Source organism: Mustelus asterias, chromosome 20, assembly GCF_964213995.1.
Source record: "Mustelus asterias chromosome 20, sMusAst1.hap1.1, whole genome shotgun sequence".
NCBI classification, from domain to species: domain Eukaryota; kingdom Metazoa; phylum Chordata; class Chondrichthyes; order Carcharhiniformes; family Triakidae; genus Mustelus; species Mustelus asterias.
The window spans coordinates 58,587,967-58,603,704 of record NC_135820.1 but is presented as its reverse complement, the minus strand read 5'-3'; the positions used below and the strand labels follow the sequence as shown (position 1 = coordinate 58,603,704).

Here is a 15,738-nt window from a genome sequence, read left to right as displayed (position 1 = left end):
GCGCCGGAATGTGACGATTCGGGGATTTTCACAGTAACTTCATTGCAATGTTAATGTAAGCCTACTTGTGACACTAATAAAACTTTTTTAAAAACCTAATTCCCAGACATGAGAAAGAAGGGGGAGGGGGGGATCACAGGATCTTGTTAAAGGGGGGGTCCCAGAGTCTCATGTCCTAAGGGGGAGGGTGCCCATATTCTGGGGGAGCCTACAGAGTGAGATGGAGAAAGTTTTAAATGTTACTTTATCTGCACCCACTCCTGCTAGCTGAAAATTAAGACTGTCAGGATGCTGAATGGGCAGATTTCCCACCTGAGGCCCTGCCCTCCCAAGTGTCAAATTACATGTGGGTTTGGGCAGGTGAGTTTCCAGGGAGAAATGTCTCCATTCAATTGTAGCATGATCTACCGTCGTCGGTTCTCTCCCTCTCCCCTTCTCTCCCTCTCTCTCTTCTCTCTGCCCCCCCCCCCCCCCCCCCCCCCCCCCCCCGACAGGTATCAGAAACATAATGGGACACCCAAAGTTGTGTATTTTTCTTCAGAAAGATACATACCCAACCTACCCCCCCCCCAACCCCCTCACCCACCCCAGTACCAGGTTAGCAGGTAGAGAGGGGTAAATTTGGGTGGCATAGTGTCGGGTGCGCTGTGTCATCGCTTACTCCCTTCCACTGGAATCTTGCCAGCAATGGGATAGGTGTCTGACAGCTACTTAAGGGCCTCCTCCTGCTGCTGCTGGTATTTTACCATTGGCAGTGAGTACCAACACCATATGGTACAGTGGAGTGTGGGTCCTTCAGTTCTGGGCATCCTGTTCCCAACAGACGGCCTCCAAACAGTGTTTGCGTTTCATCTGTTAAATCAAGTCATACCTTCCCAACGGTGCAGTGGCAGGGTTGTCCCAGCTTGGAAGTGAGGTGGTTGTGTGATAGCCACCACCTCCATAAAAACTTCTGGTCATTGTGACTTTAATCCAGTGATGTAAGTAAAATGAAAAAAATGAGTAGTGAGATAAATAAAACCAAGCACAACTCTGAAAATGAGCACTGCTAGTAATGGGATGGAATAGCAGCATTTTGCATTTATAAGTCATCTTTGGTGCAGCATAATATAATTGGGCACATCAGAACTAAGGACTGGATTGGTGGTATTACACTGCTTAAAAAAAAGTTATTCATGTGCAAACCTTTTGTTAAAAAATAATTGGATTCACATTTCCAGGAGAATACTAGTGCAGGGATTTGATAAGGATGAATTAACTCATTCGTATACTATCTTTTCACAGTACATATTTCACCTCAGTAGCAGCTACAACCCAATATTAATTCTGATTTGATTTGATTTATTATTGTCACATGTATTAACATACAATGAAAAGTATTGTTTCTTGTGCGCTATACAGACAAAGCATACCATTCATAGAGAAGGAAATGAGAGAGTGCAGAATGTAGTGTTACAATCATAGCTAGGGTGTAGAGAAAGATCAACTTAATGCAAGGTAAGTCCATTCAAAAGTCTGACAGCAGCAGGGAAGAAGTTGTTCTTGAGTTGGTTGGTACGTGACCTCAGATGTTTGTATCTTTTCCCGACGGAAGAAGGTGGAAGAGAGAATGTCCGGGGTGTGTGGGGTCCTTAATTATGTTGGCTGCTTTGCCGAGGCAGCAGGAAGTGTAGACAGAGTCAATGGATGGGAGGCTGGTTTGCGTGATGGATTGGGCTACATTCACAACCTTTTGTAGTTCCTTGTGGTCCTGGGCAGAGTAGGAGCCATACCAAGCTGTGATACAACCAGAAAGAATGCTTTCTATGGTGCATCTTTAAAAGTTGAGTAGAAGTTGGGTAGAACTTCAGAAGCTGATTTAGTGTATTGTTACAGTGGAACCACCTCACAATGCCCATCTTGGCCATACAGAAAAAAAAAGGGTTTTAATGATATTGAAGATTTATGACTTTATAATATTTCCTTTTGCCGACAGATGTTTGTGAGGCTGTTTGTTGATGAAAATCTTGACCGAATGGTTCCCATTTCAAAACAGCCCAAAGAAAAGATTCAAGCTATCATTGAGTCATGCAGCCGACAGTTCCCCGAATTCCAGGAGCGAGCCCGGAAGCGCATTCGCACTTACCTCAAGTCCTGCAGGCGAATGAAAAAAAACGGCATTGAACTGGTGAGAGACATTCAAAGTAAATCTTCATTTCAACATGTCCTGTCAGACAGGCCATTTACAAAACTGCAGTGATGTTGAAACAGTCTATTTGCATTTTCAATCATGAATATATGTGCAATTAGGTAATTCCTGATGGAATATTTAATATTTTAAAAGGTTTATAATAAGTTTTTGACATTTGTATTTAAAATATACCCATGTCTCTCAAGCGAAAACTTTCTTTTTCATTGTTCATCTAAAACACTCCAAACTGAACCGGCATCACCCGCTCTAGATTAACTGGAGTCACAGATGTGATGGTGAACTTACTGTATGTGACAGAGCTTTACAGACTGTCTGGAGAAAGGGTTCAGGTTGGAGGTAGCTGTTCAGTATGCCCAGATCATATCCACTTTATCCAGAGATTGTTGATTTCTATTTTGATTTGAAAATGAAGTAGTTCCTAAGGTTTATACATGAAGGGAGTTTAATTTTGGTAGGCCTAGCAAATACCATCTTTGTACTTACAAAGCTTTCCAAAATAGGAATTAAAAATAGGAAGTTGTCCATTGATGAATACAAACATTCATTAAAATAACTTTAAAAATCATAAATTAATTTTTATTGAATAAGTTGACATTTTGTGGCAATTTTAATCCTCATTCATCCGTTGTAACCTGGCAGGAACTAAGAAGGGAGGGACAGTTAAAGTTAAGTATCACTGTCCTTTTGTCTCTACATCTGCTGACAGCTATTTTAAATGGCAGAGTCCAAGGACACCTACCTGAAGGTGGTGAAATCCTTACAGATTGAGTCCTGATGACCTAATCGGGCCTGATTGCAATATTCCCCTCAGGCCTATGCGCTTAAGTTTTTGTCCCTTCCCTGCCAGACCTTGCTTTCTAAGAATTGGAGCTGGGGTTGGAAGATGCCGAACAAAGTATTTTGCAGAGCAATGGCTGCTTTGAGGAAGGGGCTTGACAACTGAGGGAAGGAAAAGGGCAGAAGGGCAACAACTCCATTGGGGCAACAAGTGAGGAAGGTTGTACAGAAACACATGACTAGAGGTACTAAATGGCCACCCTATTGAAATGTTAGTTCCAAGATGAGGGCACAACCACAGCTGAGACAGGTTAACAGCTGCTCAGTTGCATGCGGGGAGTCAGTCAAGTGAAGCAATTGTGCCCATTTAAGCAACACAGATCCCTCAAAGTGGCAATGATTGGTCCCCTCATGTGTAGCATTCAAATTTACCAGAGTATTATGGAACTGCAGAACTATTAGGCAACTGGACAAGCTTGCCGATCTCCTTGGAAATGTGGCCATGGAACACCCACAGAGGATAATCTGTGGACTCCCTAAATTATTGTAATGTAGACAATGAACATTCACCCTCATGGTCAGTCTGAACTGTGCAGTGTTGGAGTACAGATAATGATGATCCCAGTGACTGAGCTGAAAGAAGAACATTGGACAGGATTTTATGGCCACGCTCGTCCCAAAACCGTAAAATCCCATCCAAGATCCATGGACTTTCCCATGCTCTGCCCCTCACCTGCTCCTTTTCCCGCGGCAGGCAGATCGATAAAATTCCAGCCATACAGTCACCTGGCTAAAGGTCCAGCCGTCAATCTTGTGAGGTGAGGTGGGGAGTTGTTGGAACGTTCATGCGCACCCCACACTGGGCATCACTTCAGGAGCTAGGACTCTCCGGCATGCGCGGAGAGGTCTTGAGGCCATAATCACTTGACCAGAAATCGACCTTGAGAAACAAATGTTAATTCTTGTGTCTGTCTCTTTCATTGATACTTCAGTGAGGAGACCATCAGGAAGATTGAGCCTGGTGTTATCACTGCCTGCATTATTACTTTTACTACTGCTCCTGCCTCTGGGAATGACGCACACCTATTTTGCTAAGGACAACATGTTAATAGGCTCATATCATCAAAAGCCTGCCGAGAGACAGTGGACAGATCGAGTTGGACAGTACATGAGCCTTCTGCATGAGTGATTGCATCTCCCCTTAAACATTACACTTTCAACTCTCAACAATGCAGATGAGATAGGGAGAGACCTCTGCCTCAATGATGCAGAACAAAGAATGCACATTATGGGACCCTACAATGCATGGGTATGAGGCCCACAAACTTGAGGTTCAGGAGTTACTGACATGAAGATAAATGTTGAAACTGAGTACTCAATCTGGTCAGATGGTAACACATTGCACAGAAGAAAGACAATTGCCATTAGTGTATGCAGGAACCAAGATTTCATGTGTGATTGACATTAACAAAACTCATCATAAGAAGGAGGCAAAAACAAGAGGAGACATGAAACGATTGCAAGCATATTTACACTTTAAAACATTTTTTTTTTACTCGTGGGACATGAGTGTCGCTGGCTGGCCAGTATTTATTGTCCATCCCTAATTGCCCTTGAGAAGGTGGTGGTGAGCCGCCTTCTTGAATCGCGGCAGTCCATGCACTGTGGGTTGATCACAATGCCTTTAGGGAGGGAATTCCAGGATTTTGACCCAGCCACTGCAAAGGAACGGCGATATATTTCCAAGTCAGTGCGGTGAGTAACTTGGAGGGGAATTTGACTTCAAGGCTATTCTAGAACTAGGTCCCACTGAGGTGTGGGTCTCTGCATTGGTGGAGGGTGTGGGTAAGCACTGTGACAGGTCTTCAAAAGATGCTGTCCTCTGAATCCTCATCTGAGGTGTCACGGGGGCTGGAGTTCAGGGCTTGGTTCGTGGCCGTCAGCGGCTTTCCAGAAGTGCCTGCAAAAGAAAGGGAAGATATTTAGTGCACGGCTCAGTTTTCTGGACAATTGTATGGCAAATGTCCCAGGCAGGAGAACAAAGGATGGGAATGCAGACAAAGATCAAGTAGGGAGAGGGACAAGGAGAAGTCCCAAAAGTTAGTCCCAGGTAAGGGATGAGGATAGAATAGGTTTCCTTTAGTGAAATTTAAAATAAAGAAGCAATGTAACAGGTTCTAAATTCAGAAAGAGCAGAAAAGAGAAATGAGCGAAGAAAACAGCTGAAGGTTGGGCAATAGGGACAAGAATATCCCTTTGGAGCAGGAGCATTCTACTTGGCATGGCTGTAGATCTGAGATTGTGTGTGGAAGGTGAAGCTTAAGTCTATTCTGAGATCTGGGGGAATGAATCTTGGAAGACAAGATTGAAACCCTGCAATCTGGGTTATTGTTGAAGATATCCAACTGGGAGCAACTTTTCAAGAGAATTCCATGGTGAGATCTTCCAAGTGTGGAAATTGGAAACCTTGTGAGGAAGACAAAGATTCAATGAAATTGGTGGTCTTGCAATGAGAAAAATGTGTGGGTAGGTTGTTGAGAAATCCATGGTAACTACTTTGGTTGTATCTTTCATCTACTGTGTAGTGTCTGACCATTGTTCGCCTGTTAATTCACATGTACCTACCCTGGATAATAGAGTATAAGATAGATACTCTACATTGTTTTATATTTCATAATTTGGTTAGTAAAATTTATTTTTGTTTGTTTGTTGAAAACCCATGGAATCTTGTGCCTTTATTCACTTAGTAAGCATCTTCAATCTGAAACTTTTATTTACTTTCATGTAATTGGCCCCTAACCAGATCTTCCTCCTCCCGCTCCCTCGTCCCATCCTGGAGTCTCATCAAGGATCATAACACTTGGATAAAATTTGTGCTGTAGCTAGAGTAGAGGTCTCGTAGAAAAACAGAATTCTTAGTAAGCTGCAATGCTTCTTCTGGTTAAATTGCCAGGAGCTTGCTGGTCGGATGAACTGGAAGTTGGAACAGACTGGGGGAACAATCCTTCTCCCACTTTCAAGGTATAGCTGTTTTACCTTGGCTGCGTAGTTGGCTTGCAGCTGATTTGATGGCTTAGATGGCATTTCAGATGGTATCACACTAGCTTCTGTGACCTGGGGCAAGTCCAAAGTCCTTCCAAAAAAAACATGGTGGTTAGACTGATAAACATCCAGAGTTGAAGCCTTTCACACTGCTCATTTGGTAGCCAAAGTCTTTGTGTTTGGCGGAGGCCATCACAATACAATGAAAGCTCAGTGAGATTCATTTCATATTTGGCTAACACACATTGGGCGCTACTTTATGACCCCGCCCGAAGCCAACGGAGAATTCCGTTTTGTGAGCCGGAATCGGGATGGGTGAGGCGGTAAAAGTCCGGCAATTGGATTTTGATATCTTCATTGTCCATGGTGAAGCAGAAAGACTAGTATATGACAGTCCTGCTCTTTGATGGTTCATCTTTAACAAAGGGATATGAGAATTTCACAAATGACTGCGAATGTCCACATGTAATTAAGTATTTGCCCAGGTTTCAGGTCTGTCTGGAGCTAATATGCCAAAATCCCATGATATGCTGTCGCTATATTAAAAGATTTTAAACAAAATTAAACTTCAACATTTATATTATCTTATGCTTGGACTTGGCATGCCACTGCTAAGTTCTGCACTTGCCCAAAAAGCCAGGTTTCTAACATTTGTCGAAAGAATATAGCATACGGTCCACATCACACCAATAAGAGACTGTCTTTACATCTTTTGAGGCTCCTTTGCAACAGCTAGTTTGGGGACTTCTTTATGGTCAGCAAATATGGTCATTTCATCTGGATCGGTTGAAGCTTTCTGTAAAAAATACTTAAAGCTGAGACCCAAGTACTGAAAGATCGTTCCACTTTTACTCAATAAGTATGTACAACTGCAAGTGATTAGAATATCACTGGCTGCCATCGTGATTGGGTCAATTTCTTTAAATTAAAAAAAATGTAAAAATTATGTAATCCTGTCAAAACTTCCCTATATATCGGACAGTGCAGGAACACTGGTTTACACTGACTACTTAAGTTATATTTTAATTACTCAGGAGGGTGCGTTGTTTTTAACTACTGTTTCGGGAATCACATTCTACAAATGTCTCCATTTATAATTGGAATATAATTCAAATTCCCTTTTATTACTTAGAATCTAGAATTTTCCAATGTTTTATTGGTGTTTTATGAATTCTGTTTTGTGATTCTGTCCATTTTCTATGAAAACTACATGTTCAGTTCCCTTTCTTAAACTGGGGATTTCTAAAGAAATAAAAAGCTATTAAATAGAACTTTAAATTTTAAAAAATCTTTACTTTAAAAGGATCCTCTAATGCAAAGAGGAAATTGAAACCTAGGTACTCCAGTTCTCTAATTATTACCAGGATTATTCTTGAGTCAACATTTTATTTGGGGAAAAGAAATAACAAACTCTTTACTTCACCCCCATATATTTTAGAACAATTGAATTTAAAAATAAATGAATAAATCATTAACCCTTAATGAAAACAAATGTCACCAATCAGAAATTCCGAGTCATACAGATATAGCCAGGAGTGGACATTCAGTCCCACAAGCCTGCCGCCTTTCAATATTCAGTTAATTCTTCTGTGCATTAACTCTATTTGCCCACCTTAGCTCCATATCCTTTGGTATCCATAGCTAACAAAAATCTATCGGTCTTACTTGTCCCAATGTCCACAGCTTTTTGGGCTAGAGCATTCCAATTTCATGTTAAAATCTGGTATCAAAGCAACTGCTGTAACCTTTCACAGCAACAAACTTTAAGGAGACAACTGATCAGGACTTGATTGGGAAGGGCTAAAAGGAAGGAATTAGCATTTGGGCGTAGGGTTGCTAGCTCTCCAGATTGACCTGGAGTCTCCAGGCATTGAAGATCAATCTCCTGGACATGGCTGTGTACAATCATGGCGGAACATCAATGGGACATTAAAAAAATATTGTTTTCTTTTGATCCTTTTTTAAATGAATATTTCTCTCTATAAAAATAGCTAAAAGATTGAAAATTTGATTTGATTTATTATTGTCACATGTATTGGTATACAGTGAAAAGTATTGTTTCTTGCGCGCTATACAGACAAAGCATACCATTCATAGAGAAGGAAAGAAGAGGGTGCAGAATGTAATGTTACAGTCATAGTTAGGGAAGTGCAGACAGAGTCAATAGATGGGAGGCTGGTTAGCGTGATGGATTGGGCTACATTCACGACCTTTTGTAGTTTCTTGCAGCCTTGGGCAGAGCAGGAGCCATACCAAGCTGTGATACAACCAGAAAGAATGCTTTCTATGATGCATCTGTAAAGGTTGGTGAGAGTCGTAGCTGACATGCCAAATTTCCTTAGGCTTCTGAGAAAGTAGAGGCGTTGGTGGGCTTTCTTAACTATAGTGTCGGTATAGGGGGACCAGGACAGGTTGTTGGTGATCTGGAAACCGAGAAACTTGAAGCTCTCGACCATTTCCAATTCGTCCCCATTGATGTAGATAGGGGCATGTCCTCAACTACGCTTCCTGAAGTCGATGACTATCTCCTTCGGTTTGTTGACAGTGAGAGATTGTCATCGCACCACTGAGAACTACGGATATAAATGAGTTATGTAGGTACCTTCACCACTGCAAAAAAAAAGAAGAGGAAGCATTGACCAGCAATATTTGATGTATTAATGCAGTCTTGGTTTAATATTGTTTCGGAACAGCTTGTACAGCCTGATCCTTGAGAGATAATTAGCAATTGCATTTTGATATTGGTTCCACTTTTACTCCTCAATATTGAGGATCCCAGAATAAAAAAACTGTCTTTTGACAACATGCATGTGGTAATTTTCAAGGTGCCACAGAAATTTACTCCTCTAATGTATGATGTACTCCAGATCTGAAAATATTCACGGAGGAGGATTCTCCAGGCCCACTACCTGCTGGTGAGAATCGCAATGGCTCGGAGAATCGGGTGTCGAGCAAACAATGGGGACACCAAACCTGTCACAATGCTCCTGGCTTTCCCTGCCGGCCCCAAGCGGGTTCCCGCCCATAGTCCACAGCCTTGATTTGAAGTTTGAGGCTTCCAAGCAAGCTGAATCCTTTGACAACCTGTATTCCACTAGAAAGCCATGATCTGTTGCTTTCAAAGCTCAGTGCTTTGCCAGAGGCCTCTGTTGTCAGTTGTGTTTATTTTTTCCCTTCACGCTTGAATGCATCTCAAGTACTTCCATTGTTCCTAACCACAATGTAGACATACACTCTCAGCCTAATTGACAGCCTGTCGTTTCTTCTTCCCCTTCTGCAAACCCACTTATTCATTTTGAAGAAACCACAAGCTGTCAGTCAGGCTTAGAAGCTTTGTAAACAGTACGGTTAGGATCAATGGAGGTATCTGAGATGCATTCAAGCTTGTAGGGAAATGAAAATAAGCACAGCTGACTGGATCATCAGTAGAAATCCATTGAGATGCCAATGGAGGTCTTTTTCAAAGCACTGCACACTGAAATTAGAAACATAGAAACATAGAAAACTACAGCACAAAACAGGCCCTTCGGCCCCACAAGTTGTGCCGAACATATCCCTACCTTTTAGGCCTACCTATAACCCTCCATCCTATTAAGTCCCATGTACTCATCCAGGAGTCTCTTAAAAGACCCTATTGAGTTTGCCTCCACCACCACTGACGGCAGCCGATTCCACTCGCCCACCACCCTTTGTGTGAAAAACTTCCCCCTAACATTTCCCCTATACCTACCCCCCAGCACCTTAAACCTGTGTCCTCTCGTAGCAGCCATTTCCACCCTGGGAAAAAGCCTCTGAGAGTCCACCCGATCTATGCCTCTCAACATATTATATACCTCTATTAGGTCTCCTCTCATCCTACGTCTCTCCAAGGAGAAAAGACCGAGCTCCCTCAGCCTATCCTCATAAGGCATGCCACTCAATCCAGGCAACATCCTTGTAAATCTCCTCTTTTCCACATTCTTCCTGTAATGAGGTGACCAGAACTGAGCACAGTACTCCAAGTGGGGTCTGATGAGGGTCTTATATAGCTGCATCATTATCCCCGGACTCCTAAACTCAATCCCTCGATTGATAAAGGCCAGCACACCATACGTCTTCTTAACCACCTCCTCCACTGCGGGGCCGATTTTAGAGTCCTATGGACCCGGACCCCAAGGTCCTTCTGATCCTCTACCGTACTAAGAGTCTTTCCCTTTATATTGTACTCCTTCATCCCATTTGACCTGCCAAAATGGACCACGACGCATTTATCTGGGTTGAAGTCCATCTGCCACTTGTCCGCCCAGTCTTGCATCCTACCTATGTCCCTCTGTAACTTCTGACATCCCTCCCGACTATCCACAACCCCACCAACCTTCGTGTCGTCGGCAAACTTACCAACCCATCCCTCCGCTTCCTCATCCAGGTCATTTATGAAAATGACAAATAGCAAGGGTCCCAGAACAGATCCCTGGGGCACACCACTGGTGACCGACCCCCATTTAGAAAAAGACCCATCTATACCCACTCTCTGCCTCCTTTGGGCAAGCCAGTTCTGGATCCACCGGGCAGCAGCCCCTTGGATCCCATGCCCTCTCACTTTTTCTAGAAGCCTTGCATGGGAGACCTTATCGAACGCCTTGCTAAAATCCATATAAACCACATCTATCGCCTTCCCTTCGTCAATGTGTTTAGTCACATTTTCGAAGAACTCCACCAGGCTCGTAAGGCACGATCTGCCCTTGACAAAGCCATGCTGAGTATTCTTGAGCATACTAAACCTCTCTAAATGCTCATAAATCTTGTCCCTCAGGATCTTCTCCATCAGCTTACCAACCACTGAGGTTAGACTCACCGGTCGGTAATTTTCTGGGCTATCCCTATTCCCCTTCTTGAAAATAGGAACCACATCCGCAATCCTCCAATCCTCTGGCACCTCTCCCGTCTCCATCGACGATGCAAAGATCATCGCCAGAGGCTCTGCAATCTCTTCCCTCGCCTCCCACAGTAACCTGGGGTACATCCCATCCAGACCCAGCGACTTATCTATCTTGATGCCATTCAAAGATTCCAGCACAACCTCTTTGTTAAAGTCCACATACTCAATCTTTTCAGTCCACCGCAAGCCCACAGTACATCCACCCATGTCCTTCTCCTCTGTGAAAACCGAGGCAAAATACTCATTAAGCACCTCTGCCATTTCTACTGGTTCCGTACAGATTTTCCCGCCTTCACCTCTTATAGGCCCTGTTCCTTCACGTCTCATCCTTTTACTCTTCACATATTTATAGAACGCCTTAGGGTTTTCCTTAATTCTACTTGCCAAGGCCTTCTCGTGACCCCTTCTGGCTCTCCTAATTTCCTTCTTTAGTCCCTTCCTACAAGCCGTATACTCATCTAGATCCCTATCTTCGCCAAGCTCTCTGAACCTTTTGTACGCTTTCCTTTTCTTCTTGACTAGATCCCACACAGCTTTCGCGCACCACGGTTCCTTTAACCTACCAACTCCTCCCTGTCTGCTCGGAACATTGTCCTGTAGAACCCTCGACAGACATACCTTGAAAAACTGCCACCTCTCTTCAGTAGATTTCCCCGAGAATACCTCCTTCCAATTTACTCCTCTAATTTGCTGCCTTATGTCTTCATGTTTCCCCTTACTCCATATAAACGCTTTCCTAGCTTGCCTGATCCTCTCTTTTTCCAATGCAAGCATAAAGGAGATAGAGTTATGATCGCTATCCCCAAGATGCTCTCCCACTGAGAGATCTGATACCTGTCCAGGTTCATTGGTCAGTATCAGATCAAGTACAGCCTCTCCTCTTGTAGGCTTGTCCACATGCTGTGTCAGGAAACCCTCCTGAACACACCTAACGAATTCCTCCCCATCCAATCCCCTTACCCTAGGGATATTCCAATCTATGTTTGGGAAATTAAAGTCTCCCATCACAACAACTCTGCTATTATTGCAACTCTCCAGGATCTGTTTCCGTATCTGCTCCTCCACCTCCCTGTCACTATTGGGCGGCCTATAGAAAACTCCCAGCAAAGTGATCGACCCCTTCCCACTCCGAACTTCCACCCACAGAGACTCTGTAGACAATCCCTCCACAGCATACACCTTCTCTACAGCTGTGACACTATTCCTGATCAGCAGTGCCACTCCACCCCCTCTCTTGCCTCCCTCCCTGTCCTTCCTGAAACATCTGAATCCCGGCACCTGTAGTATCCAGCCCTGTCCCTGAGACATCCAAGTCTCCGTAATGGCCACCACATCACACTTCCAGGCATCGATCCACGCTCTGAGCTCATCCCCTTTATTCACTATACTCCTGGCATTAAAATAAACACATCTCAATCCTTTGGTCTGAGCTCTCCCCTTCTCCATCCCCTGTCCATCCTCCCTCTTGCACCGTCTATAACCCTTCTCTGTTTGCGAGCTAAGTTCCTCGCTCCCAGTCACCTCGTCTCGATCCCCTCCCCCCAACCTATCTAGTTTAAACTCTCCCCAGTAGCCTTAGCCAACCTTCCCACCAGGATATTGGTCCCCCTGGGATTCAAGTGCCACCCGTTTTTTGTGTACAGGTCACACCTGCCCCTAAAGAGGTCCCAATGGTCCAGGAACCTGAATCCCTGCCCCCTGCACCAGTCCCTCAGCCACACATTCATCCTCCACCTCACTCCATTCCTGCCCTCACTCTCCCGTGGCACAGGCAGCAATCCTGAGATTACTACCTTTGCTTTCCTCCTTCTCAGCTGTCTCCTTAATTCCCTATACTCTCTTTTCATGACCTCTTCCCCCTTCCTTCCCACATCAGCGGTACCAATATGTACCGCTACCTCTGGCTCCTCTCCCTCCCCTCTCAGGATTTCCGGGAGTCGACCAGCGACATCCTGGATCCCGGCCCCAGGGAGGCAGACCACCATCCGAGACTCCCGCCTGCCTCCGCAAAAACGCCTGTCCGACCCCCTTACTGTCGAGTCCCCGATTAACACTGCCTTCCTCCCCTTTTCCTTAGCCCTCTGAGTTCCAGGGCCAGACTCCACTCCGGAGTCACGGCCACTGCTGCTTCCCCCAGGCGGGCTGTCCCCCCCAGCAGTACTCAGGCAGGAGTACTTGTTGTGTAGGGGCACATCCACCGGGGTGCTCTCAATCACCCGAGCTTTACCCTTCCTGGCCGTCACCCACTTGGCCTCCACCCGTGGCCCTGGTGTGACCACCTGATGATAGCTCTTGTCTATCACCTCCTCATTCTCCCTTAACAGCCTAAGATCCTCGAGCTGCACTTCCAGCTCCTTAACACGGCCCCTCAGGAACCGCAGCTCGACACACCCTTCACAGATGTGGATGTCCGGGAGGCCAGGTGCCTCCAGGACCTCCCACATCCTACACTGGGAACAACACACTGGCTTCACACTCACATTTGCCCCTTTATACCAAGGTACACAGAGAAAAGTAAACAAGAATGAAAAAACTCACCCCTGCTCGCCCTGTCCCCCGAAGCCCTGTGAGCCAAAGCCCTTATAGCTCACACTCTGCTTCCCACACACTCCGCTGCCCACTCCCGACGCAGCCCGCTGTATACTGCAGCCTACCTTTTATACTTCGCGCGCTTAAAAAACCCTTTCCTTAAAAATTAATAGAGATCAATGTTTCCAGTGGAATGGAGAGGGTGTTAAAGATTTCAACTTGCTAGGAAATCTCAGAAACTTTGAATCAGGGCTGTGTGAATACATTGGGTCTGAGTGCACAACTGTGGAGAATGGAACCCCTCCCCCCAGGTGAAATTGACATCTCTCAGTCAGAGGACTTAAAAAGGGTCTGCTCACACCTGCAGCTTCTGACAGAGAGAAAGGGAAATCTGTTCTGCAGAACGAGCAGCGAAGTGACTTAACACCCTGCCAGGTGACCAGGGGGTCTCAATCACCCGAGCTTTACCCTTCCTGGGTAATGGGGGCATGGAGATTAAATGATGACTTCAAAATTTTCATAGTTGACAGGCAGGGATGCAGATGTTGATCACAGGGCTGCCTGAAATCAGCCTGCCAGGTGTGATCTTCATGTCTGCCAAGGCCAGAAGTGGAGGTGAGTTGGGGGGGTGGCATCTGAGGAGGAAGGGAGTGCGTCTAATGTGGGAGAGGTGTCCTAGGGAAGGAGGGGCTTCGGACAGAAGGAGGAGAGTCTGAGGATGAAAGAGAGGGGTGCCTGAGGGAGGAAGCAGAGGGACATTTGAGGAGGAAGGGGGAGCGGTGTCTGAGGGGGGAAAAGGAGGAGCATCTGAGGGGTTAAAGGGGGGGTAGCATCTGAGGGGGGAAGGGGAGAGGGGCATCTGAGGGGCAACGGGGGGCATCTGAGGGGGAAGAGTGGGGTCGGGTTACCCTCATGCCTGCGTGGTGGGGGAGGGGGAAACCTTTCTTTGGTGAGGAGATTGGTGGTGCTCCTCTGATCAGTGTCGGGGGCATTACTTCATTTTTTGTGGGGAGGGAGGCCTGTCTCAGAGTGCTGAGATCGGAATGGCAGGGCTGGCAAGCGGATTCCCCAAGTTGGCCTAATTAGCATATTTCAGTTTGAATCCCACCTGACAGATGTTGCCAACACTCTTGTTTTCCCACCAACATGGGCACTTCGTCCCAATTCAGGAAAATCACGGCCATAATATTTTATCACATTCAAAACTATTGTCAAATAGGGATCAAAGGATATGGGAGGAAGGCGGGATCAGACTTTTGAGCTCTATGATCAGCCATGATCATAATGAATGGCAGAGCAGGCTTGAAGGGCCAAATGGCCTCCCCTGCTCCTATTTTCTATGTCCATATGTTTTAAGTTTGGATTAATTATCATAGAATCCCTACAGTGCAGAAGGAGGCCATTCGGGTCTGCACCGAACACAATCCCACCCAGGTCCTATTCCCATAACCCCTCATATTTACTCTGCTAATCCCCCTGACACTAGGGTTAATTTAGCATGGTCAATCAACCTAACCCGCACATCTTTGGACTGTGGGAGGAAACCGGAGCAACTGGAGGAAACCCATGCAGACACAGGGAGGGAGTGCAAACTCCACACAGACAGTGAACCGAGGCCGGAATTGAACCTGAGTCCCTGGCGCTGTGAGGCAGCAGTGCTAACCATCATGCCGTTGCCATTCTAGTTGGTTAATTATTAAATTTCATCCATAATCTGTTCATTTCATTTTTATTCTTAAAATGGAGTTTAAAGCGTAATTAAAAATCAAATTAAGTACGAGATAGCGCTGTGTAAAGCAATTAACTCTTTCATTGGAATTTAAAAATAAAATCCTCTTTTTCTCCTGGGAATTTATGTAACTGTAATGAGCATCTCAGGGAAATGATTTTCTATTGTTTTGGTGCCTTTTTACCAGTTTCTCAATTTGATGAACCTCTAGTTAATTAGTCAGCAATCATTTAAACCGAGACGTGGGATCATCAATTTATTAAGAATGTTAAAAGAAAACCTCATTCTATATTCAAAAGATTAGGTAGTGGATTTTGTGTTGAGCAGTAAGCTTACTACTGAATTTTGTCAAAGATTTTGCTTGATGGTAATATAATTTCATCTGCCAGTTCTCTTGCAGGTGACTTTAGGTTACTGCTGCTGAGTATGGGTGATAGAAAATTACATTGACTATGGTAAATCTGTATAAAATACTGGTTTAGCCTCAACTGGAGTGGCATGGTGGCACAGTGGTTAGCACTGCTGCCTCACAGCGCCAGGGACCCGGGTTCG

The 15,738-nt window shown here is 44.9% G+C and overlaps 1 protein-coding gene across 1 annotated transcript in view; it reads left to right on the top strand.

The window, feature by feature from the left end:
- LOC144508568 (nucleolar protein 4-like) overlaps window positions 1-15,738 on the top strand; it is a 276,236-nt gene that overhangs the window by 237,352 nt on the left and 23,146 nt on the right. The window contains exon 8 of the mRNA XM_078236640.1: window positions 1,976-2,167. Coding sequence (XP_078092766.1) covers window positions 1,976-2,167 — 192 coding nt within the window. The remainder of the gene's footprint in view (window positions 1-1,975; window positions 2,168-15,738) is intronic.